This window comes from Moschus berezovskii, chromosome 6, assembly GCF_049115385.1.
Source record: "Moschus berezovskii isolate FMDL1 chromosome 6, NW_MosBer_1.0, whole genome shotgun sequence".
In the NCBI taxonomy this organism is placed as follows: domain Eukaryota; kingdom Metazoa; phylum Chordata; class Mammalia; order Artiodactyla; family Moschidae; genus Moschus; species Moschus berezovskii.
This window is the reverse complement of record NC_142465.1, coordinates 34,691,629-34,714,631: the sequence shown is the minus strand read 5'-3', so window position 1 is coordinate 34,714,631 and position 23,003 is coordinate 34,691,629. Positions and strand designations below refer to the sequence as shown.

General features: G+C 53.8%; 2 protein-coding genes and 2 pseudogenes across 3 annotated transcripts; 2 read left to right on the top strand and 2 right to left on the bottom strand.

Moving 5' to 3' along the window:
• Positions 1-3,230: 3,230 nt before the first annotated feature.
• Positions 3,231-5,229, bottom strand: LOC129535985 (ribose-5-phosphate isomerase pseudogene; annotated as a pseudogene).
• Positions 5,230-5,324: 95 nt separating this feature from the next.
• Positions 5,325-12,379, top strand: TROAP (trophinin associated protein). 2 transcript variants are annotated; one of them, XM_088836938.1, is made up of 14 exons: positions 5,325-5,861; positions 5,955-6,141; positions 6,820-6,977; positions 7,065-7,202; positions 7,395-7,477; positions 7,977-8,029; positions 8,710-8,831; positions 9,955-10,071; positions 10,178-10,261; positions 10,365-10,424; positions 10,690-10,818; positions 10,966-11,599; positions 11,882-12,075; positions 12,223-12,379. In XM_088836938.1, the coding sequence occupies exons 1-14, from the start codon at positions 5,718-5,720 to the stop codon at positions 12,268-12,270; spliced, it is 2,151 nt and encodes a 716-aa protein (XP_088693064.1). In that variant the 5' UTR covers positions 5,325-5,717; the 3' UTR covers positions 12,271-12,379. The 2 variants fall into 2 exon arrangements, with proteins under 2 accessions (XP_088693064.1, XP_088693063.1); XM_088836937.1 differs by having other exon boundaries at positions 5,327-5,861; positions 10,684-10,818.
• Positions 12,380-13,667: 1,288 nt separating this feature from the next.
• Positions 13,668-16,392, bottom strand: C1QL4 (complement C1q like 4). Its single transcript, XM_055396293.2, has 2 exons — positions 15,856-16,392; positions 13,668-13,847 (listed from the first exon to the last, which is right to left on the bottom strand). Exons 1-2 carry the CDS (start codon positions 16,390-16,392, stop codon positions 13,668-13,670), a joined length of 717 nt encoding a protein of 238 aa, XP_055252268.1.
• Positions 16,367-22,211, top strand: LOC148777586 (uncharacterized; annotated as a pseudogene).
• Positions 22,212-23,003: the final 792 nt, after the last annotated feature.

Genomic DNA, 23,003 nt, shown 5'->3' with positions numbered 1-23,003 from the left:
AAGGCTTTTATGGTATAAAACCAGTCTCCCTTGTATGTTGATTCTGTGAAGGTGGTACCCTGAGGAGCAAAGATAAATATTTTGGTACCAAAAGGTATGTTGCTCATGGTAAATCACTGAATTTCTCTTAGAAATTTGATTAGTGTGACCCCAAGAACGACTTTGGGTAGCCTGACAAACTCAAGTTTCCAGGTGTGTGAACTTGGACCTGGACTGTGCTGACTACCTTAAAATCGTAAGCCACTGAGCAGCCAGCCTCCAGCTTGGTGTTTCTCCATCCTCTGGACTTCAGCCTTACTCCCCTATGTGTACCAAATGTCTGACAAAGGGCCTTACACACAGTAGGTGCACAGTATTTTTCAGCAGCCATCCCTGCTGACCTAGTAGTTGGGATCTGGTACATTCACAACCTGTTAGTGGAATGAGGTGACCCCCACCTTCCCTCCAGTCAGACCATCTTTCTAATTTTATTACCTACTATCCTATGTTCCATCTACCCCTGAGGACTTACTCTTCTCTGAACACTCCAGAGAAGTGTTCGTAGCCTTTGCAAGCACTGTTCCCTCTTGTACAAAGGAAGCTCAAATATTACTTGTTCTCGGAGGTCTTTGCTGTCTCTCCATGTATTCATTTGATCAATTATTCATTCATCTCTTGACTCATTCAACAAATATTGAACACCTCTACTGCCAGGAACAATGCAAGGCACTGAAAACATAATGTAAGCCAAAAATAAAAAGGTCACCACCTTCATGGAGGTCTAGCAGGAGAGCTCAGGTTTTATAAATATGACCTATTATGTTCACATTGGTGAATATACAATTAAGAGCTGAGATACAAGCTCTGAGGAAACACAGTTCTTTGAGAGCACATAACTAAGGAAACTTTTTTTCTTTAGATTAGGGAGTGCTGTGAGTAGAGGGGTTCAAGGAAGGCCTCTATAAGAAAGTAATAGTGAACATCAATTTGGAGGCGTGAATAGGCATGCTGGGAAGTATTCCAGACAGAGAGACTAGAAGGACCATGACAAATTTCAAGGATTGGGAGTGGCAATGGAGTTGGAAAGCAGAGAAGAAGAGGAAAGTGATATAAGACGGGGAGTTGGAGTGGGGAGAAGTCAAGACACAGCAGCAATATGATCAGATTTGCATTTTGGAAAGATTATTCTAGCTGCTATAGGGTGAATGGATTATTGTGGAGAGCAAGAGAGAACAGATGGTGGGAGGCTTTTGCAAAATCACTGCAGGTGCTGATTGCAGTCATGAAATTAAAAGACGTTTACTCCTTGGAAGGAAAGTTATGACCAACCTAGATAGCATGTTAAAAAGCAGAGACATTACTTTGCCAACCAAGGTCCTTCTAGTCAAGGCTATGGTTTTTCCCGTGGTCATGTATGGATGTGAGAGTTGGACTGTGAAGAAAGCTGATCGCCGAAGAATTGATGCTTTTGAACTGTGGTGTTGGAGAAGACTCTTGAGAGTCCCTTGGACTGCAAGGAGATCCAACCAGTCCATTCTAAAGGAGATCAATCCTGGGTGTTCATTGGAAGGACTGATGCTAAAGCTGAAACTCCAATACTTTGGCCACTTCATGCAACGAGTTGACTCACTGGAAAAGACTCTGATGCTGGGAGGGATTGGGAGCAGGAGGAGACGGGGACAACAGAGAATGAGATGGCTGGATGGCATCACCAGCTCAATGGACATGAGTTTGAGTGAACTCCGGGAGTTGGTGATGGACAGGGAGGCCTGGCGTGCTGTGATTCATGGGGTCGCAAAGAGTTGGACACGACTGAGCGACAGAACTGAACTGAACTGAAGGGAGATTAGGTTGAAGGTAATGAGGAGGAAGCAAAACAATTAATTCCAAAGATAATGAAAAGGTGTGAAGAAGAAATTGGAAGGGGAGGGAAAGAGGAATTCAAGAATAACTCCCAGCGTTGTGCGATAGGAAACACCGCAGTCAGGCAGAGAGTCTATGTGTCCTGTACATTTGAAACCATGGCCCATTCCCCACTAGAGGTTAACCCGTTCCATCCTAACAGCGTGTTCCAGGTTCTCTCATTTTCACCCCACTGCGTGCCAACAGGCAGATGCCACACCTCTCCCTCGTCCTCCAGGCTAGCTGTTTTGAGTTCCAAAGATACTGGTCTTTTCTCTTTTTTGGCACTGTACTGTTTTATTTCAACCTTCAAAAAATATAAAGCGGTAATAACCTCTGAAGCTGAATCATGCAAAGTAACAATAAAGGAACGAAAAAATATCAACAACAAAAAGACAATCATTTAAATGTGTTTCACAGCAGTACTTCAGCAGTACTGGCCAAGTATTTCTGTCCAATCGCCTTCAACAAGAAGGGTCAGAATGAATCCCTTGACCTCAGCAGAAGAACCCCCACATTTTCCCCGATAGTTTACATATTCTGAGTCACTACACACCACACCCCTACACTTGTCAGACTTTTGTAGTTCACATCTTAGAACAAGTAACTATGTATTGTGCGTAATCATGACAAAACATAAAAATAAAAGTGCGGCAGAAAAGTAAACAAACTCCCATGTTTCCAGTAAAGCATCAGGGAACTGCTGCTGGCTGGCCCTTTGTTTCGCCAATTTCAATTGACTTATATTTCTCAGCAAATATTCAGAAGCTTAACCATCAGGCTCAAGTTAAAAGTTTAAAAAACATGCTTCATTTTGTGTGTGTGTGTGTGTGTAAATGTTTCATAGAAAACATGAAATCTAGTTCTACTTTATTTAAAAAACTGAGTATTTTTAATAGTAAAAAAAAAAAAAATATATATATATATAAAGGGCTTCCAGGTGGTAAAGAACCCGCTTGCCAATGCAGCAGACATAAGAGACACTGGTTTGATCCCTGGGTTGGGAAGACTCCCTGGAAAAGGAAGTAGCAACCCACTCCTGGGTTCTGGATTCTCCAGTATTCTTGCCTGGAGAATCCCATGGACAGAGGAGCCTGGTGGGCTATAGTCCATGGGGGCTGCAGAGTCCGATGGGACTGAAGAGACTTAGCACATATATGTTTATCTCTCTTTTTAAAAAGATATTTACTAACAGTACTTCAGAAGACTGGATTTAACCCTCAACCCCTCATTCTCTCAAGGTGTCCACCTGGCACAGACACATTAAGGCAGAGGTTCAGAGAGATGTGGACGCCTCTGAGGTGGGCTGGGGACACGGGAGGAACACACTACGCTCCTGCAAGGCCGGTTCAGAACGGCTCTTCCCTCCTGTTCACCAAGCTGTTCTGTATCCCGAAGTAGGCTCTCTCCATTATGTTGATGAACAGGCCCATGTCCAGCATGCCTGGGATCATTTTGATAGCTGTGTTCACTTTACTCCATTTGTGGACCCTGTCAAACTTCCAGTCCAGGATAAAGTTCCCATTATCCCGCACCACATGACCTGCCTTGCTGATAGCCAGCAGAAGTTAAATCGTGCCCTCAAACTTCTGGGTCCCGGTTCAGCTCACTGTGACATAGGCCATTGGATGACCTCGATGGGAATCCCCTTGTGCCACTGATCTACAAGGTTCTTTTAATCTTTCCTGTAATCGGCGATCACAATGAAACGGATGGCTTTGCCAGCCACAATCTTCTGGGTCAGGTGGCCTCCACTGCCCTTGTGAGGTTGAGGTCAGCATCTACTTCATCAGCACCATTGATGGCGTGGCCGATCTCTGGTTCACTGAGAGATAACTCATACTGTAGGATAAGCTGATGGGCCTGGAAGGAAGTGGGAATACCAACGTGGTTTGGATTCCCTTGTTTCACTCTTTTAGCTATTCATTGCACTGCGTGGACAATTGTAGAATCACTACCAGTTCCCAGCACTTGGTCATTTCTCATCCCCTTCTCCACCGCTGCGCAGCCTGCCAGCTTCTTGGCCTCCTCTGCCTTTGACGTCTTGGAAGGGCCCAGGCAGAGGCTGTTAACCTCCTTGCCCCAGTACTTGTTCTGCCAGGGCCAAACTGTGCGCCTCCTCACGACTGCCTCAATGATCCTCATTTGAGTCTTCTTTTTTCTCTGGGAAATGACCATACCTCACCATTCATAAAGTTTGAGTGAAAAAAAAATTTCTGATGTTGCCAAAAACCTTGGCTTTCTCTGTCCACTGAAGCTGGAAAGAAACAATATGGAGGGAATTTGGAGGAAATAGAAAGGTGTCTTTAAACCTCAGCCAGCCTGGAGGGGAGAACATGCCTCAAGAACTGTGGCCCCCTTCCCCCACCCCTGAAGAATCTAGGGGATCATATAGATGAGGGCTCACAGTCAGGGGTCAGTGATGTGGAACAAATGTGTAAGGATCTTGTATTTTTTTTCCTCTTGCATTGTTTCAAAAATAGTAACAGACTGGAGTCAGGCTGTTGTTGTTTAGTCACTAAGTCCCATGCGACTCTTAGCGACCCAAAGGACTGTACCCCACCAGGCTCCTCTGTCCATGGAATTATCCAGGCAGGAATATTGGAGAGGGTTGCCATTTCCTTCTCCATGGTGTAAGGTAGCCCAGCAGTTGGGTCCATTGTCTTTCATGAATTGTACTGTGGCCTCCTTTCTGTAGTATAAGAAAAAAAAGAGAGAGAACTACAAGGGGTGCTCTGCAAAGACTGCTGTAAAGGTGAGCACCAAACACAGGATGTGATTAGCACTGAGTTAGAATGTAACTAACAGGAGCCACAGGTGCACAATGTAGCTTTAAGGGAGTTACATATAGAATGTAGTTTAGATATCAAGTTAGCCTTGATTACCGACTACAGATCCGGAAGTAAAAAAAAAAAAAAACTCAGAACAGGGCAAGAGAAAAAGGAAAACTTTTTTCTCTTTTTCACTGTAACCTTTCGTTTTTCTTATTGTTAGTTCAATTTTCTCCAGACCTCTCCGCCCGTTTGGAGGCAGTTCCTCGACCTAGGCAGACTTTTCCCACAATGGACAGGCGTCCCCAAAGCTTGACGGCCTAACTCTGACCAGAGCTGAGTCAGGGGCTGGGGCCAGCCTCCAACACTGTCAGCTTTCCTCACTCAGGACGCAAGCCCTTCCCACAATGCCGAGAGACTGGACCTTCCCGCACCAGTCCCGAGACCTCGCGAGAGTTAGCCAGCGCCCGTTGTTGCCCAGAGTCAGAGCCGACGCCTTCCTGGACCTCAGAATGGTTTCCTCTTTCCGCTTCCACCCCGCGCTCCGCTCTCGGATTGGCTGGTTGAGTCGGGTCATTCTTTTTCCTGGCCAGAAAGCGGCTCGACAACTAGTCCTTCTTTTGGCCCCGCCTCCGAAGCCTGTAGATTGGATAGCTGAACCCTGCGTCACGCGCCTCCGCGGGAGCGCAGACGAGCCAATCAGGAGCTTGGCGTATTTTACAAACTGGGGAAGTATCTGGAGCAGTGGCCGAGAGAGTTGGGGGAAAAGCGAAGAAAGTGGGAGAGACCCTGAGGGGCTCAGGGGGAGGTGCGGAACGGAGATCTTGGAGGGAATGAGGCCTGCCGGCGCTCGTAGGGAAGAGAGGCAGTTCGGTATACTGGGACGAAAGAGTAGGCGCAGAGTGTCAGGAGATGACCTTTTGAAAAGCGCCCTTGCAGGCGCCGGGTCTTCTGGGCGCATGGATTTGGGCGGAGGTAGGAGTATCTGGAATGTCAGGACCGAAGCCTCAAACTGGCTGACCTTTGATCCCTGATCTTTTTTTCTCCTTTTCAGTTGTAGTCGACATGACCACCCTCCAAGCCACGAAGGATCCTCTCCTCCGGGGTGTATCTCCCACTCCTAGCAAGATTCCCGTTCGCTCTCAGAGACGCCCACCTCTCCCCACAGTCAAACCCAGCGCCTTGGACCAGGAGAACCAAGATCCAAGGGTAAGAGGAGCCTGGGGGAGTGAAGACAGTAGCTACAAGGAAGCAGCAATGCACCTCAACGCTGAGCTCAGCTTTTTTTCTCCCCTACCCTAGATATTGGGGCAGAAGCTCAGTATTCAGCGCCCCCTCGCAGACTCAGCAGGCCCCAGGCTGAAAGCCACACGTCAGACAGAGCAATCTGAGAAATTGGTGGGGAGCAGTCAGCTCCGGAACCCCTTGGAGGAGCTCAGGCCTAAACATGGGGGTCAAAATGTGGGCCCTAGGCCACCTCCCCAGACAGGTATCTGTTGGAGGCTGTAGAACTGGGTGGGAGAATGGGTTGGTGCAGTGGGGTCTGGGGGCTTTGTAGGCTTGTCTCTCCTGCTTACTATAATTCCTAGTCCCTGCTCCTAGAAAGGTCTTTGCTCTTAGAGGCCCTTCCTTTTCTTCAGCAATGTGTCATCACTTCTAAAGCCTTTTCCGGCTCCCCTAGTCACTGTCAATTGCTTTTGTTCTAATGATTTGCTGAACTTTGTTTACTCGTTTATTTATTCATTCATTTATCCATTCATTCATTCATTCATTTATTAGATGAAACTTATGAGATCTTGGTTTCTGGATCAAGGATTGAACCTGGGCCAAGGCAGTGAAAGCACCGAGTCCTAACCAGTGTACCATCCGGGAATTCCCTGGACTTCTTTTATATGTCCATACTTTGACTTGAATCTGTTACCTCGCTATAGTTTGATGTTAGCTTCCTGAGGATGGGGGCTTTGTCGTATTCATCTCTGGGTGGCAGTGTCTAGAACAGTGTCTTATGCAGATTAAAGTCCTATGAATGTTTGTTGAGCTGAGTTCGGTTATATGAGTCTCTTTGGCTCACTCTTGCACCTCAAGGTGACAATGCTAGGCTCCCCAGCTCCTCAGCCTCTCCTCCTTCCTGTCCCTTCTCTCCTTTCCTTCTCTTCTTCCATTGCAGAGGCTCCAGGGACCATAGAGTTTGTGGCTGACCCTGCAGCCCTGGCCACCATCCTGTCAGGTGAGGGGGTGAAGAGCTGTCGCCTGGGGCGCCAGCCCAGTCTGGCTCAGAGAGTACTGGTTCGAGGGAGCCAGGGAGGCACCATCCGGAGGGGTCAGGTAATGAGCCGGGATAGGAGGAGATCAGGCTGGGGTAGGCTGAGGAGGGAATCCTGAGCCTGTACTGAGTCTCTTTTGGGGTCCTAGGATGCCCGGGCCTCTGCATATTTGGCCCCCAGAACCCCTACCCATCGACTGGACCCTGTCAGGGCTTCCTGCTTCTCAAGGCTGGAGGGACCAGGGCCTAGAGGTCGGACCTTATGTCCCCAGAGGCTGGAGGCTCTGGTGAGTGTTCTTGAGGGGCTGATACTAGGTGCTCCTGGGAACTCCTTCTAAGGACACAGCTGGGCCTTGGGATGGAAGGTACCTCCTGGTAAGCAGAGGGGTTGTATGGAGGCTAGTGGGGTTGGTTGTGAAACCTGAAGGTTTGGAGCCTGCTTCTGATTCTCCTTTTTTTCTTGCTCCTGTGTGGCTCAGATTCTACCTTCAGGCTCTTCCTGTCACCCCTCCGCTCCTCCCTGTTTCCAGGAACTAAGAAGAGAGACCAGTGGCAGCAACAAGTAAGGAGGAGGTCATTTGGAAAAGAATGATTCAGTGTCTGATACAGGGGTCCTTTAGGGCTGGGCCCTCTGGTAGCTTTAGGACTTCCCACCAGCCTGGGGGCGGGGGGAGGGGAAAATCTATGACTGCCCAGGTGAACCCTTGCAATGAAGTTCAGGCCTTCGTAATCCGGCCTCAACATGGCATCAGTTTCTTCAGGTTGTGAGGGGCGGAAGGGGAAAGAAATGAGAGGTGCCATCCCTTGTGTAGTGGCTAGAGCATAGACTGTGGGAACAAATGGGGTTTGGGTTTGATGCCTGACTCTCAGGACTTACAAGTTGTTCAAGCTTGCCTTACCTGCTAAGCTTCAGTTTCTTTAATCTTCCAAATGAGGACAATGTTTGTATCATCATTTGAAGTTGTTGTGAGAATTAAATGATGTTTATAAAGCACTTAGCACAGTGCCCAGATCATACCTGGTACTCAGTGACTGCTTGCCACTCTCCTTGTTGTCCTCAGGACTTCAATGAGCCAGGCCTCAGGATCCCTTCTGGAGACCTCTGTGCAGCCTGGTGAGTGTGTCTGGCCATGGGGAGAGAACGTCAGCTGGGAGCCTGCTTGTAGGGAGCAAACCGAGAGAAAGCTCAGGAAGGCTGTGGTGGGAAGGCCAGATCAGGAGGAGACAGAGAGGAAGAGACCTTCTTCATTGGCCAGAGGTTTGCCCGGTTGCACTTTAGTCAGAGAAGGTGGTCCCCATTTCTATCCTCTCTCTGCCACTTCCTGCAAGATTTACCTTCCACTCACTGTCCTGTTGTCAGCCCCTCAGAGCCATCACCACACCCCTAGCCCACTCAGGGTATTCAGATTAATGAGTGACTACTGGAAAAGACTCTGATGCTGGGAAAGGTTGGGGGCGGGAGGAGAAGGGGACGACGGAGAATGAGATGGCTGGATGGCATCACCGACTCTGTGGACATGAGTTTGAGTGTACTCCGGGAGTTGGTGATGGACAGGGAGGCCTGGCGTGCTGTGATTCATGGGGTCGCGGAGAGTCGGACACGACTGAGCGACTGAACTGAACTGAACTGAACTGAGATAGTGCTGGGTTCAAAGAGGTACTGGATGGGTCCCCAGCCTTAATGGTGCAGTAGTGGCTGTCAAACTGGCATACCCTTTCTGGAGGTTGCAAAGCCATGTGCCAGACTTTGATGTGTGTTTCAGACACTACAGCAAATTTCCTGTCTCCTCCTAGCTTCCTCTCTCCCTGAAGGGGAACATGAAGTTGTCACTCAGTCAGATGAAGGAGGAGGCGGCCCGCTCGGCCTGGCCCAGCGAGTACCATTAAAAGAAACCCGAGATAAAACCCACACCAGGGTGAGATGGGACCCTCCTGGGATGGGGGAAGGGGCAGAGGATGTGCATGAGGAATTCCCCAGCAGCACTGAGGATTGTGGGTAGAGCCAAGCAGTCCCCACTTGGATCTCAGCATATTCATTGGGTCCCGGTTTGTCCTAGATGGACCCAAGCCCTCTCCAGAGTGGCACTGGCCCCTGGAGGCCTCCAGAGGTCACAGTCTGATACATATTTAGGTCACCATCAGGTCAGTGCTGAGAGTGAGACAGATCTGACAGCTCATTCATTTCCTCCACACACAAGGGTTTACTGACCAGCTACTATGTGCCAAGCACTGTTCTAGGTTCTGAATGTACAATAGGAAATAAGTTCACATTCTAGAAGGGGAGAAAGAAAATAAACACTCATGTAAAATATATAGTATGTCAGATGGTTATAAGTTATCTGTTAAGAAAAAAAATAAGGTATTAAATTGTTAGTTGCTCAGTCGTGTCCAGCTGTTTGCAATTCCATGGCCTACAACCCGCCAGGCTCCTCTGTCCATTGAATTTTCCAGGCAAGAATACTGGAGTAGGTAGCCATGCCCTCCTCCAGGGGATCTTCCCAACCCAGGGATAGAACCTGGGTCTCCTGCATTGCAGGCAGATTTTTTTACTGTCTCAGCCACCAGGGAAGCCCCTCAGGTACTATAAGGGAAGGAGAACTGGAGGGAGTGGGTGGTATTGCAGTTTCAGGGGTCAAGGGAGTATCACTGAGGTGTAGCTTCATGAAGAGCACAAAGAGTTGAGGGAGTGAACCCCGCAGAAATCTGGGGGAAGAACATTCCAGGACATGAGAACTTCACATGTACACAGGGGGTCTACCTGGTATGCTTAAAGATCAGCAAAAAAGCAAGGGTAAAGCAGAATAAGAAGGAGAGGAAGTGAGAGGTTAGAGCAATGACAGGATCGGGTTGGGTAAGGGTTTATAAACCAGCATAAGACCTTGGCTATGACTTGGAATGAGTGGAAGACCATGGGGAGGGGGATGATCAAGGGAGGGACATGATTTGATTAGCTTTAAGAATCACACTGGCTGCTGAAGTGAGAACAAGACAGAACAGTGCCAAGTGGGAGGGATCACTCTTCCACCTGGTTCTCCACAGGACGGCTGTGACTCCTGCCTGATGCCCTCCCCTGGCCAAGCAGTGCCACCTGCCATCACCCGGCCATCACCCTTTGGACGGGCTCAGCGTGTACCATCCCCTGGCCCCTCAGCTCCAGTTTGTATCTGTAGCTAATGGGGGCTGGGCAAGGGCAGAACAGTCTGGCTGGGATCCCTGCTGGGTCTCGATCTGTCCCTGCTCAGCCACCCCCATCTCTCCCCAGATCTCATATTCAGTGTTGCGGCGTCTCGCCACCCGCACCAAAACCCAGTTCACACCGCTCCCATCAGCCTCCAGAGTTCAGCAGGTAAGAGAGGGCGGGGGAGGTCACAGGCTTAGGCCAGGGCTGGGGGAGGAAGAGGATGATAGATGGGTACAGGGAGAGTCATGGCATCTCACTTCTAACCCAGGCCCGAGGGTTGAGTGGCCTCTCCCCTCAACCTTGCCCTGAAGAGCCTGCCCTGCGCTGGGTAAGTATCTGAACTTCCCCATCCTGAGATACCTCATTCTGTCCTGTTGATCTCAGGCCCAGCATTTTTGAGGCAGGTGGGCTCTTAAGAAAAAGCTACCTAACCCTCCAACTCTCCCTACTTCTCTGTTGCCCCTTCTAATCCGTCTGGGGACACTCAGTTAAGGACCTGATCCCTTCCTCATGAGGGTGGGACTCAAACTAGTCTTCTTACCCCAGCCTGACTTCCTCATGTGGCCCCCTCTCCTCCCATGTGGCAGGAGCAGGTTGCAGTCCGGTTATTTGACCAGGAGAGTGGTATAAGGTTGCAGGAGGGGCCTGGGAAGCCACCCGTGTCGACTCCTTATGGACCCCACCCCAGTAGAACCCCCAACCTCCAAGAGCTGAAGATGCAGGTGAGCTGGTGTGGGTAACAGCTTCAATGGCTGACGGACATTGACAGGGCTGGGACTGAGAAATAGGAGTGGGGGTGGGTGGGCATGGGAATAGGACAGTGTGGGTACAAGACATGCTGGTGACATCATGCTCTCTCCTACCTACAGCGCATCAGTATCCTGCAGCAGCTTTTGCGGCAGGAAGTGGAGGGGCTGGCAGAGGGCAAGTGTGCCCCCCTTAATGGAAGCTCCTCTCTGGATATGGTGGAACTGCAACCCCTGCTGGCTGAGATTTCTAGAACTCTGAATGCCCCTGAAAAAATACCGGAGACTTTTCACCTTCCTGGACTGTTACAGCACCCTGAGTTGCCAAAACCTTACTTTTCAGAGGAGTGTGGGGAGCCAGAGCCCTGCTCTGGAGCAGAGCCTGAGATTGCCCCGCCCTGCCCTCCTGCTGAGCCAGGCCCCCAAGAGTCCTGCCATGGGAGGGGGCCTGAGAAACCAGAGCCCTCCACCCAGGAGCAGCCTGAGGCATCAGAGCCCAGCCCTCCAGCAGAACCTGGACCCCTTCAGTCCTGCTCCCAGGGGCAGATAGGACTCCTAGAGCCCTCCACTAGGGTAGATCCCAGGGTATCAGAGGCATGCTCCGTGGAACTCAGAAATCCAGAGTCCAGTCCATGGCCCCGCACCAGTCAGTGGGCTCCAGCGACCACCAGCCTGACTTTCTCCTCCCAGCGCCCACTTTGTGCCAGCCCCCCTATCCGCTCACTCCAGTCTCTGAAGCCCTCACCAGGCCCAGCAGGTAAGGAGTTGCTTGGGTGGGGTTGTGAACAAAGGATGTCCTCATCTGTTGCTGGGAGCAGGGCCTGCCCTGCACCAGCTGATCCCATGCTTTCTTTCCCCTACCTACCTTGCCCCAGCCTGGCTCTCCCATAGGGGTGGCTGGGTGGCTGGATGATATGGCACTTTCAGCCCTGTACTCCTAATTGGCTTGGCCCTGGTTGGGGGTGGGAAAGGGCAGTATGTGGTGGAAGTCTTGGACTTCAGAGTCCACCCTGAACTCTCCATGGCCCTTGACTCTCAGGCTCCAGCCATCCGGCCCCTCGGACCATGGCCCTGAGGCAGCGCCTCAAAGCGTGTCTGACTGCCATCCACGGCTTCCATGAGGCCTGCCTGGATGATGAGTGTGCCTTCTACACCAGCCGAGCCCCTCCCTCAGGCCTCACCAGGGTCTGCACCAACCCTGTGGCCATGTTGCTGGAATGGCAGGATGCCCTGGTGAGCCTTCCGTCCACAGCCAGCTGTACCTGCACAGAGCCCTGTGGGAAGTGGGGACAGGGGGTGGACCTTGGCTTCTTTACAGTGGGAAGAGCTGGGTACAGTTCAAGAATGGCTGGGCTGTGACGAAGTCTTCTCTCTCCCTAGTGTTTTATTCCAGTTGGTTCTGCTGCCTCACAGGATTCTCCGTCATGAGGCATCCGTGTCCACTCACTCCTGTCCTGTCTTGCTCCTTCCTTTTAACCTTATTTATTTTCCACACCGTGGATTGGAACTGACATCCTTTTGTCCTTCAATAAAGTTTCTAAAGTGTCCAATTGTCTTTTCCTGTGGTCCTGCCTAGGCCAGCTACTGCTGTGTTGCTCTTGTCCACATGGTGGCAGTGTTCTCCAACTTAGAGGTCAGCCCTGGGTTCTCCCCCTCCCCCAGATTCGCTCACCTAGGAACTGACCAGGTCACCCCACCCCGCCCACCCTACCCTCCCAGCAGGCTCTATGAGTGAATCTGTTGGGGGGCGGAGGTGAATGTAGGACTTTGGGGACTTGCTTTCTCCTTCCTCCTTGAAATCTTGGCCACTCCTAGGAGCCATCAGCAACTCACTCATCGCATAGAGCTCCCTAGAAGTCTTCCCCCGCACCATCAGCAAAAAGCAGAAGCACCAGACCCATATCTCTGAGATCATCCCTTGTTAGTGTCACTCTGGTTGGTGTCTCCCTCTGGCAGAAGGCCTCAAAGCTCTCCTGAAGCTGACACCCTTGCCGTATCAGAGTAGAAACCCTGGGCCACTCCCCTCCTCTGCTCCCAGAGGCAGACCTTGCCAAGGATAACTAAACCTTTGCCTCTGACAGAGTGTAATAGGGTAGGGGTCCTTGAGAGGAGTGAGGAAGAATTCAGCCACTTTTTCCTATTCTGCACCAAGTTAAGAGGCACCCACATTCTCCAGCTTTACTTTATTGGAAGAGGCAGCAGCAGCTGTAGCCCCAGGGCCTAACCCAGATGGGGGTGATATGGAGACTGTACAGGATGAGTTTTAAGTGCCAGGAAAGAACCGACTGGTTCCCCCAGCTCACAGGAGGACTGCCAAAGCTAGAAGAGCCTGAAGCCTGAAAATGGAGATGAGGGAGAAGATGGCAGAGAAGTCATGACAGGACCAGCGCCTACCCCGTCTCCTCTTCTCCCACCCAGATGTGTTCTCCCTTCCCCAAAGCCAGAGTTTCCCTTCTGTTTTCTGCTTTCCGTGCCTCTGCGCTACAGCTAGTGAAACTTGCCTAGCTTCGGGCAGAAGAGAGGGCCATGACCCCTGACCCATCTCGCTTCGCTGCCCCGGCTTTCACAGGCATGCACACGGATGCGGGTGGTCCCTTCCCGAGTCGCTCTGCCCCTCCCACCGGCTTGCTCAGCTCCCCAGCCACGTAGTCACACCCCGGAGCACTAAGAGTCCGCCCATTAAGGCCACCTCGGGGAGCAGGAGGGTCCGTCCACCGCCAGGCTCTCAAAGGATGGGGTGGCGCCTCGGGTGGGGCAAGCTGAAGGTGGTAGGGAGGGGCGCAGAGGCGAAGGGCGAGCGAGGGCGCCCGGGGACGGGGCCCGGCTCAGTCCGGGTAGATGATGAAGCCAGAGAAGGTGCTGTACTTGTTGGTGTTACCGCCGTGCACCTTCCCGCCGTCCAGCTTGATGAAGACTTCGTCGCCCACGTCCAGGTGCAGGATCACGCTGTTGCTGGCGTAGTCGTAGTTCTGGTCGGCGTCCTGGGCGATGGCGCTGGCCCGGACCTAGTAGGGAGAACAGGACAACCCACTCACGCTTTCTACGGAGCTGGGGTGAGGAGGGGTCGGTCAGGGAGGTGGAACTGGACCTGTGAAAGCGACACGGCGGTAACGGACTGCCGGGGTCGGGAAAGACAAGGTGCTTCGCAGGCACCGCCATTCATTAACTCATTGCCGGAAAGCGGGCAAATGTCACGCTTTCTCTGGTCCTCCATTTGAGCTATAAGGTGGGAGATAATAATAGAACCCACCTCATCAGGTTGTTTGGATTAAATGAGTTACTACATGTGAAGTGTGTTAAAACAGTGCTTCCCACAAAGGAAACGCTATATAGATTTTCTATTATCATTTAAAAAATAAGAGTTCGACTGTAGGATACTTCTAAGATTCTGAACCCGCTTTGAACTCCTAAACTCGTGTTCCCATCCCCCGGTGACAGGGCACAGGCATGCCTGTACGTGTGCAAGCAAGGGTGAGGGCTGTGGGAAGATGCCAGTCTGTATAATCGCCCCTCCTAGTACCCGAGGGTGCCCCGACGTGGGGGTCGCTTTCCGCCCCAACAGGTAGCCCCTCCCCTTTCTGGTCTTGCTGCAGCAGGTCGCCTCGCGCCGCCAGCCCCTCCCCAGCCCCCCTCTTCCTGTCCCGCGGGGGCTGGTTATTAACTCATTAATTATTCATCATTATTCTAATCACTATTTACCGTCCCCAGGGCCGCAGCGCCCGCACCACAGAATACAGAGTGGGAGCCGCGGGGCCTTCCCCCTCGGGAACTGACACTCTAGATACACACACCCCCACGGCCCTGACAGACACCCCGCATAGACCAGGCACACCTGCTCAGTGCCACAGGCAGGTGGACACCGCTCCACTCTCACACCTCCGAACCCCACACCCACACACTTCATCATGCACATAGACTCTACACTCTGATACACATACACTCTCACTCCCTTTCCCTGGGTTCCTGGGGTGGCTCGGCTGGAAGGAGACCCCAGAATAGTACCTGCAGGTCTTGGAGGTGAAAGGTGCTGCAGCTGTAGCAAGACCTGGGGTTTGGACAACTGGGAGGAGCTGGCCAGATGCACCATGGTCAAATGACCCCATCGGACAGCAGGGGGAGGAGGTCACAGCTCAGCCCTAACCTTACACCCTGGGCTTCCAGCAGCCCAGGCACAGTTCCCCACCCCCACCCCAAGGCCTCTCTCCCCCACTGCTGGGTGTCTCAGACAAGACCCTGAGCTGAGTCTTTGGGGCTTTTCTCCCAAGCTAAGGCATCAGTGACTCCGACTCTGACCACAGGACCCAGCTGGGGCCCGAGGCTTCTGTCCTTTGCCTCCTTCCTTCTCCCAAATTCATTCCTGCAGACCGGCCCTTAAGCTGCCACATCTTCTACCTCTGCCTACTGACTTTCTATTAGCTGAGGGTAAAGGCCACTCTAAAACCAGGGACCCCAGGCCTTGGGACTAGCAATAGAGTTGCCTGGAAAATGAGCAAGTGTTTTCTTTCTTTTTTACTTTATCCTCAAAAATCCAAGCTTAATGCCCCCACACAGGAGCAGCTACCAACTGCCCACCGCTTGAAACTCAGATTCCATGCTAATTTCAAAGAGCTGGACTCTGGTAACTAGCCCATGAGCGACTGTGTAACCTAAAGGCCAGGAGAGCTGCACCAGACAGGATGAGAAAAGAGGCTAGTTGGCAGGGTGAGATACCAGAGAGGTTTGGTGTATAGTTGCCTGCAGATGGACTGCGAAGGAGCAGCTGCTTATACAATAAGATTTGCGTTTTAATTCTGACACCATTCCTAACGTCCCTGTGAGACCCTGGGCAGGTCATTTCCTTTCTCTGGCCCCCAATTCCTTTTCGGCTAAGTGAAGCGATTTCTGAGTTCTTGGCAAGCTGGCCTTCTTGGATTTAGTGACACTGTGTGGGGAAGAGATTCGGGTTGTGTAGTGAAAGTAGGGGGATTTCGAAAGCTTCCCTGTCTGGGGCTGGATGGGAGAGGGGCATCTCACCTGTCCATTCTTCATCAAGTCGGCCCACATGCTGGTGCCGTCACCGCCGCGCATAAGCACATGGTAAGCGAAGAAGTAGACACCCGGCATGGGGCAGGTGAACTTGCCACTGGCCGCCTCATAGGCGTTGCCTACGTTGGTCACCACGTCGTCGAAGCGCAGCACCTCGTAACCCTCGTGTGGCCGCCGTAGGCCAGCATAGAAGGCAATTCGAGGCACGTAGCCGGCAGGGGGCGCCACTCCGCCGGGGCCTGGACCGGGAGGGCCCGGAGGACCTGGCCTGCCTGGCTCTCCTGGAGGCCCTCTAGGACCTGGTGGTCCCGGGGGCCCTCGCAGACCTGCCTTCCCGCGCCGGCCCGCCTCTCCCTTGGCGCCGGGAGGAAAGGGGGGCACGGAGGCGGGTGCGCCGTCGGGTCCTGGGCCTCGCGGCCCGTGCGGGTCGCACACCATGCGGCAGCGACCCAGCATCTCATAGTGCGCCGGCCCCTGGGAGCTGTGCACTAGCAGCGGAATGGCCACCAGCAGCAGCAGCACCATGGCCACCCCGACGGCCGCGCCCGCCACCCGCTTGCGGCGGCTCAGCCGCGACGCGGCCAGGGCCAGCAGGTCCTCCTCACTCTTGGGCGGAATGGTGCCGGAGGCCTGGGGCTTCCCGCGGGCCCCGGAGGCGGTGGCCGGGCTCGGGCTTGGGTCGGGACCCCCCCGACGGCTGCGCCCGGCCCCCCCACCCCTTCGGGCTCCCGCCTCAGCAGTGCCGCTCCCCAAACCTTCCGTCAAGGCGGAGGTTCCCCCGTGGACCAGAGGCAGCTCCAGACGGTTCAGAGTCCGTGGTCCTCTATTACCCTCTCGTTCACTCTAACGTTCCCGGGCGCCTGAAATCGGCGGCTTCTCGGACGGCTGGTTTCTTACGGATCTAGGATGCCTGCTCTCCGGACAGCTGCTTTCTTTCGAGGATGGCGGCGCCTAGGTCCCCGGCTACCCAGACGGATCGTTCCAGCCGGAGCTGGGACTGCTCTCCGCGCTCTGGACGTCCCGGGCTCTGCGCTGCGGGTGATGCCCACCGGACGCGACCTCCTCTGCAGGTTTGCGCTCTGGCTCTCGGCGAGCCCTGACCCACCTTTCCACCCTAGCCGCGGCCCCAGCCGCCTGCTGGAGCCCTGGCCCCACGTCTCCCTCCTGCTAGCGCTCTCCCTCTCTGCGTCCCTAACCTTCCTCCCCTCCCTCCCTGGGCGGCAGTGCGGGTGGTGTGAGCCGGCGCGGCGGGAGCCGCTATAAGCGGCCGGGGGAAGGTGGGGGGCCGAGCGACCCCTGGCGCCCAGAGAGGGAAGCGTGGAGGCGGGGCAGACCTCGGCCCCCGTCCCGCGTCCCCCCAGCTTCTCGGTTCCGGACCCGCTCTAAGCCAGTTCTGCAGGGATTCACTGCCCCCACCCTATCCTTACTTTCACCCTCTACCCTGAGTTTGGTATTCCTAGAGCCTGAAGGAAGCCACAAACAGCGATGGGATAAAAAGCGGTCGAGATACACATAAGAAGACAGAGGTAGATTCCTGAGCAAAAATGAGCCCTCCCCGGCTCACCCCACCCCCACCAAAAAAAAAAAAAAAGCCCGCAAGCAAAAAAAAAAAAAAAGGACTAGGAAAGAATAGAAATTTGCCATTCAGTGCCCAGGACCAAATAGTATATGGTCAAGGGTTCAACGGGTACGTGTTGGCCCGAACTGGAAAAGGCAAATCTCCAGGCACCTCTACTACCCTCGACCCCCAGTGTTGAGGGGCGCAGAGCAAACGAGAGAGCGAGGGAACAGAGTGAGAAAACAGACCAGCCTGGGAAAGCGAGCAGGAAACCTACAGGAAAGCAGAGAAGGAGCTTCAGAGAAATCAAAGGGGCGGAAAGCCAAATAGAGACGCAGAGACAGAGACAAAGCTTGGAAAAGAGACTAACTGACAGCCCCAGAGGGGGAGAGGGAGAGACAGAGACGGAGAGAGAGAGACGGGAGCCAAGACAGGTTGACAGATCGAGAGAGAAATGTAAATGGCGCGCTGCGGAGAGACACCCAGGTCCGTGTTCGGACTCCAATGTGACATATCAACTGTGGGGAAGACGCGGAGGCGGGGCGCTTCTTGGAGCAGTGTGGTAGGCTCTGGGCCTGTGCATTGTGACAGTGTGCTGGCAAGTGTGGACGTGTCCATGGGACCCTGGCCTTGTGTGCCCCTGGGTGAGTGGGATTGTGGATCGTGTGTTGTCTTTGTGTGTATATGTGTGAGGGCTTTTGGAAGGGAGGTTTTATATTTGTCTTTCTCCTAGTCCCTAAATGTGGTACCCCACAAATGTCATCTCTCCTATCTCAGGACTGAAGTGTTGAGTTTACTGGGGAGAGTCAGAAGGCCCTGCAGGCCCAGCCCAGCCCCACCACTGTCCTTGTCCTAGACCTTGGCCAGCTCCAGGATCTCTGCCCCTTCCCCCTCCCTCAAAGGGCTGTGGTCAGATGGAAACTCAGAGAAGTTGGACCTCACACAACAAATGTTTGGGGGAGGGATTTGAAATTGGTTATGTAAAGTAATAGAACAAATAATGCAGATTCAGTGCTAGGCACCCTCCTGTGAGAGGTGAGTGGTCATTCCGGTGGCCAAGAGGAAACATCCTTCCTCAGGATCTGGCCCCTCCAGGGGAAATTTCCTGCTCACAGGGTCTCCGGGGGCCAGAAGCTTGAAGAAGGAGTCCCAGGACTGGCAAACTGGGATATTTGGAGGCCCTGGAGGTGGACAGCTGCAAAGGATCTCTTAGAGACTAGGATAAGCCACTACTGTAATGTATAAAATTACAATACATAAAATGAGAGTCCAGTATACATCAGGGCATAATTATTGGGTGGAAGGTGATTCCTTCATCTGTTGTTTCCTGTACCCCTTCTCTGCACCTCCCAGCCCATAATGGTGCAGGAAGAAAGAGGTTGCTGAAGCTTGGCCTGTTGGAGGGAGGTCCCCTAGGTGCTTGAAAGGGTTGGGAGAGAAAGGATTGGCAGTCAGTGGGGGAGGGGCCTCCTCCAACCATAAATACAAATTTTATTCAAGGTCTTTGTCGCCATTTGTCTTCCTCGGGGGGCTAAGGGCCATGTCGCCCCGTGCATGTCTAATTCCAAATCTGCTCCCCCAGGCTGGATGATGGATGGATCAGAGAGGAGAGAGCAGGCCAGGGCTCACACTGGCCTCCCTGGCCGATCCTCAAGCCCCATCGACCCCAGGTCCTTCCACCTCTCCCTCCTCCTCCCACCACCCACTCACTAAAGGCCCTCTCTGCTCAGCCCTGCTCCCCACCCCTCTCTCCGACTTACCAAGTCCCTCTTTTTGAGCTCCTCCACCTCAGCCCTTTTCAGGTCCTAGCCCTCTTCTCTCTGGAGCTTGCCTTCTCCTCCTGTCCCCAGCCCAGACTGTGAGCTTCGGTGACCAGCAGGGCTGCAAGGCAGCAGCGGGTGTGTGTGGTGGGGGAAGCAGGCTTGGCTCACAGGAGCCGAGGGGCCAGCTCCATGAATTTATTCATGTTCTGTTGCTGTTTCCCCACACTCTGGAATGAAGCTGCCAGCTCACCAGGTCCTTATTGCTTCCCCTGCAGCTGTCACATTCGGCTGAGGAGGGACCTGGGTAGGGTCAAGGCCAGCTAGTGCTCCTGGGGCCAGAAGCCAAGTGTCTGGGCTCAAGAGGAACTGCTGGGGCCCAGGCTGGGTCTGGAACAATTTACTCAGAGCTCCTTGGGCAAACTGAACTGGGAGACCCAGGGAGGTGATGTGGTTGGGAATGGGAAATAGGTAGAGAGGTGTGCTTCAGGGCACAGAATGGGCAGTGGAGGAGGGGAGAAGGGGAGGAAGGCTTTGAGTCCCCTAGGTGCCCCCTATTGAAAAGCACAGCCCAGTCTGAATTCTGCCTTACCCTCTGCCCTTGACTCTGCACTAACCCTGACCCTAATCCCAAAGTATCCACTTGACACTTCTCCAATCGTAAAATAAACCCTAACTCCATAACCTGATGCAAAGTGGAACTCATCCTCACCTGTTCTGTCCTGGAACCCAGGGGTCTCCCAAGAATTTTCCCCTGGGCTTACAACCAGGTGTATGTCAGAGTTCTGAGGACTAGACTTTAGATTAGCATGTGATTAGCATATGATTTGCATGTGATATATCCCTTCTACTCTGAGGAAGTTTTCTTGTTAAAATTTTATGAAGTCTAGCCAAAAGGTCCTGGCTCCTTGAAGCTTTTCTCTTTTTGTTCCTTCTCCCACACTCCTTGTCACAGATCCCTTCAAGGGAAGAAAGGGAGTGAGGAAATGAGCAATAGAAAACCCATGGGAGGAAAGATCCTGGCAGTGTGATTGACTCCTGTCACTTGAAGGATAACCTCTACAAGCCTCAGTTTCCTCATCTGTAAGAGCAGAGGAACCAGCTGGTTGATGTTACATTAAGATCAAAGGACATGCCTCTCTCCCCCATGCACCCTCTCCTTCCCCACCTTTCCGGGCCATTATACTGTGGTTCCTCTCCACTTTCCCCCACCCAACACCCATACACACACTCTGGCTTTCAGTCCCTACATGTTAACATTGCACAGTTCTGGAAGCAATCTGAGTTGCATGGTACCAGACTCCTGGTATGAAGAGAAAGGAAAACTGCCCACCTGAGAGGACGGGGAATAACATGGATAGGGAAATAGTATGATCGAGTGCTTACAGTATTTTAGAGCTGTTACAAGTAAGTTCTCTCATTGCATCCTTGATGCATCCCTGAGAGGTGGATATATTGTCTCCATTTTACAGATGAGGAAACTGAAGCCCAGAAAGGAGAAATGCTTGCCCTGTATCATCCTGTAAGTGGCAGCCCTAGAACTCTAGAACTCGAGTTCTGATCTCCTGGCTTCTTTTTCACTGCCCTGGAAAGGAAAGATGACACCCAAGGCGGTGGAAGGGCAAGAAAAGCAAGACAGGATTGGGGCGAGAGATGTGAATGGGTTTCAGGGAGGACCTATGTGTTTGAGGCAGGGCTTTGGCTCAGCGTGTCCCCCATCCTCCAGCCCCAGCGCTGACACCCAACTGGTGCTCAGTTGTTAGCTAACGGATGTTGGCCCAAGTCAGCTGAGGAGATGAGCTAAGTCCGAAGGGGATAGGGAAGGCAAAAAGGAGGGAGAAGGAAACAAAGACAACCGCAGAAAAATGTGCCCCAGAGGTGGAAGGCAAGAAAGCCGACCGGAGTTGCTGAGGACCGCTCTCTTCGCTGCACCGGTGGGAACACAGTTGCGGCCCAAGAACCGTCGCACACTTTGCCCTCCCGCGCGGAGGGTCGACAGGCTTCAGTGAAGGGCACGAGGGCAGGTACGCCGCCGGACCTAGGCCCTCCATTCAGCCTCAGCGCGGCTCGGTGCAGCCTTAGGTTTAAAGGGTCGCCGCCAGAGCTCTTGGGGCTGAGAACAGGGTCCTGGCTCCACAGGGAGCGGGTAGAGTTGGCTCCCCAGCTATCTGTCAGGTCAGATCACGCTGACTTCCTTCCGCAGCCCTTGACCCCTTGCCAGGTGCGGCTCCTCGCCCTAGCCTCTTTCTCCACCCGCTTCTGCTCTCGTCTCCTCGCCGCTGTCCACCAGCTCCAGCCTCCAGTTAATGAAATCTGGCGAGCGGCGCACAGAAGGCGGTCGGACCCTTCATTTCTCCGCCGGGATAGTGGATCCCGCGGTGGGAGACCGATGGGTGAGCAGGGGATTGGTGGTGCGGTGAACCGAGGGCCGGCCTCCGGACTGGCGAGAGTCCGAAGCGCCGGAGGCAGCGCCAAGTTGGAATCTTCGAAGGCTCGGCGAAACGAGGTCGGCCCCTTGGATGCCTTCTGCCCGGGGTCCTTAGTTCTTTCCTTTTGTCCAACAGGAAGGAGACTTCTCAAACCCCATACCCATCGCACCCTGACCCGGGTCGACCTGGGACTCCTGGTCCCGCACCCTAGGCGGATCTGGCTCCCTTGTGCGAAGCGCGTGGCGGCTCTGAGCCGGCGGCCGCGGCCCGGTGCTTCCTCCCACCTCCTTCCATCTCTTCCTTCTTTCTCCCCCTCCTTCCCGCGCTCCCTCCCCGGCGGCCGCGGCCTTTATTAGGGATTCCGCGGCTGTCGGTCCCGCCATCCATCCTGTCCGCCGGCAATTAGGCGGCCAGACAAAGAGCAGCTTCGGATGGATGAGGGTCCCGGCGGATCGGAAATGTGAAGGGTCAGCGCTGCCGCCCGCGGCGCACCCCGCTCCCCCTCCGCATAATCACCGGCCGCCCGTCACTCAGCCGGCCGCCCGGGGAGCTCCAGGGCCGGGGCTGGGGGAGGGCGGGGGTGGGACTGCAGCCTAGGCGCCCAGGGCAGGGCGAAGTTGCACCGACCTGCCACAGGGGCGCCTCCTGCGGGAGAATGGAGGACCGCAGGAGGCCCGAGGCACCTGGATGAGAGGGAGGGCAGGGCATGGTGCGGACGAGAGGACTGCTGCCTGGGGGCATCGTGTACGGAAGCTAGGACTTTGGCTGCGGGGGGAGAGGAGAATGGGGGCCTACGCGCCCCCTGCTGGGAGGCTGGGGGACGAAGCCCTAGGGCCTCGGATCTGCAGAAGTGGAACCGAGCCTAGGACGAATCCCCTTAGGGTCTATAGCCTGGTGCGCCTCCTATTGGATTAAAGCGATACTGCGCTTCTGTTGCCGATCTCTTAAGTGAAATCTAACCCAAGCACATCAAGTCCAGAAAAGCTCCAAGGCTGGGCGAGCCCGGATGGAGCCAGAGGAAGTTCAAGGAGTCCGGGTTTTACTGCGGATTCATTGGCGCTAGCTCCCAGCTGACAAATCAACATCTCAATCTGACAATTAGTAGTGGAGGTCGGGGGAGAGGGGCTCTCGCCGCCTGGGCCGCTTAGCCCTCCCGGCGGGCGGCAGAGAGGTGGGCGGTGCTGGCAGTGATGAACGACTCGGGGGGGCCCCGAGCCCCGAGCGCGCATTCATTACTCGACTGACAGGCGGGCGGCAGGCCGGGCGGGCCGCGAGTGGACGTGCCAGGAAAGAGGCAGAGGCAGGAGCGAGAATAAGAGAGGTGTATAGCAGCCCACTGCCCGGTCAGCTCCCGGCTCTTCACCTCAACCCTGGTACTTGACTTCCTTG

What these genes read in the sequence shown, in the direction of transcription:
- TROAP (XM_088836937.1), top strand. Translation starts at nt 5,718, where the DNA reads ATGACCACCCTCCAAGCCACGAAGGATCCTCTCCTCCGGGGTGTATCT. An exon ending in GGAGACCTCTGTGCAGCCTG is followed by an intron (nt 8,030 to 8,709) that starts GTGAGTGTGTCT and finishes GTCTCCTCCTAG; the next exon opens with CTTCCTCTCTCCCTGAAGGG. An exon ending in GAGATAAAACCCACACCAGG is followed by an intron (nt 8,832 to 9,954) that starts GTGAGATGGGAC and finishes GGTTCTCCACAG; the next exon opens with GACGGCTGTGACTCCTGCCT.
- C1QL4 (XM_055396293.2), bottom strand. Translation starts at nt 16,392, where the DNA reads ATGGTGCTGCTGCTGCTGGTGGCCATTCCGCTGCTAGTGCACAGCTCC. An exon ending in ACTTGATGAAGAATGGACAG is followed by an intron (nt 13,848 to 15,855) that starts GTGAGATGCCCC and finishes TCTCCCTACTAG; the next exon opens with GTCCGGGCCAGCGCCATCGC.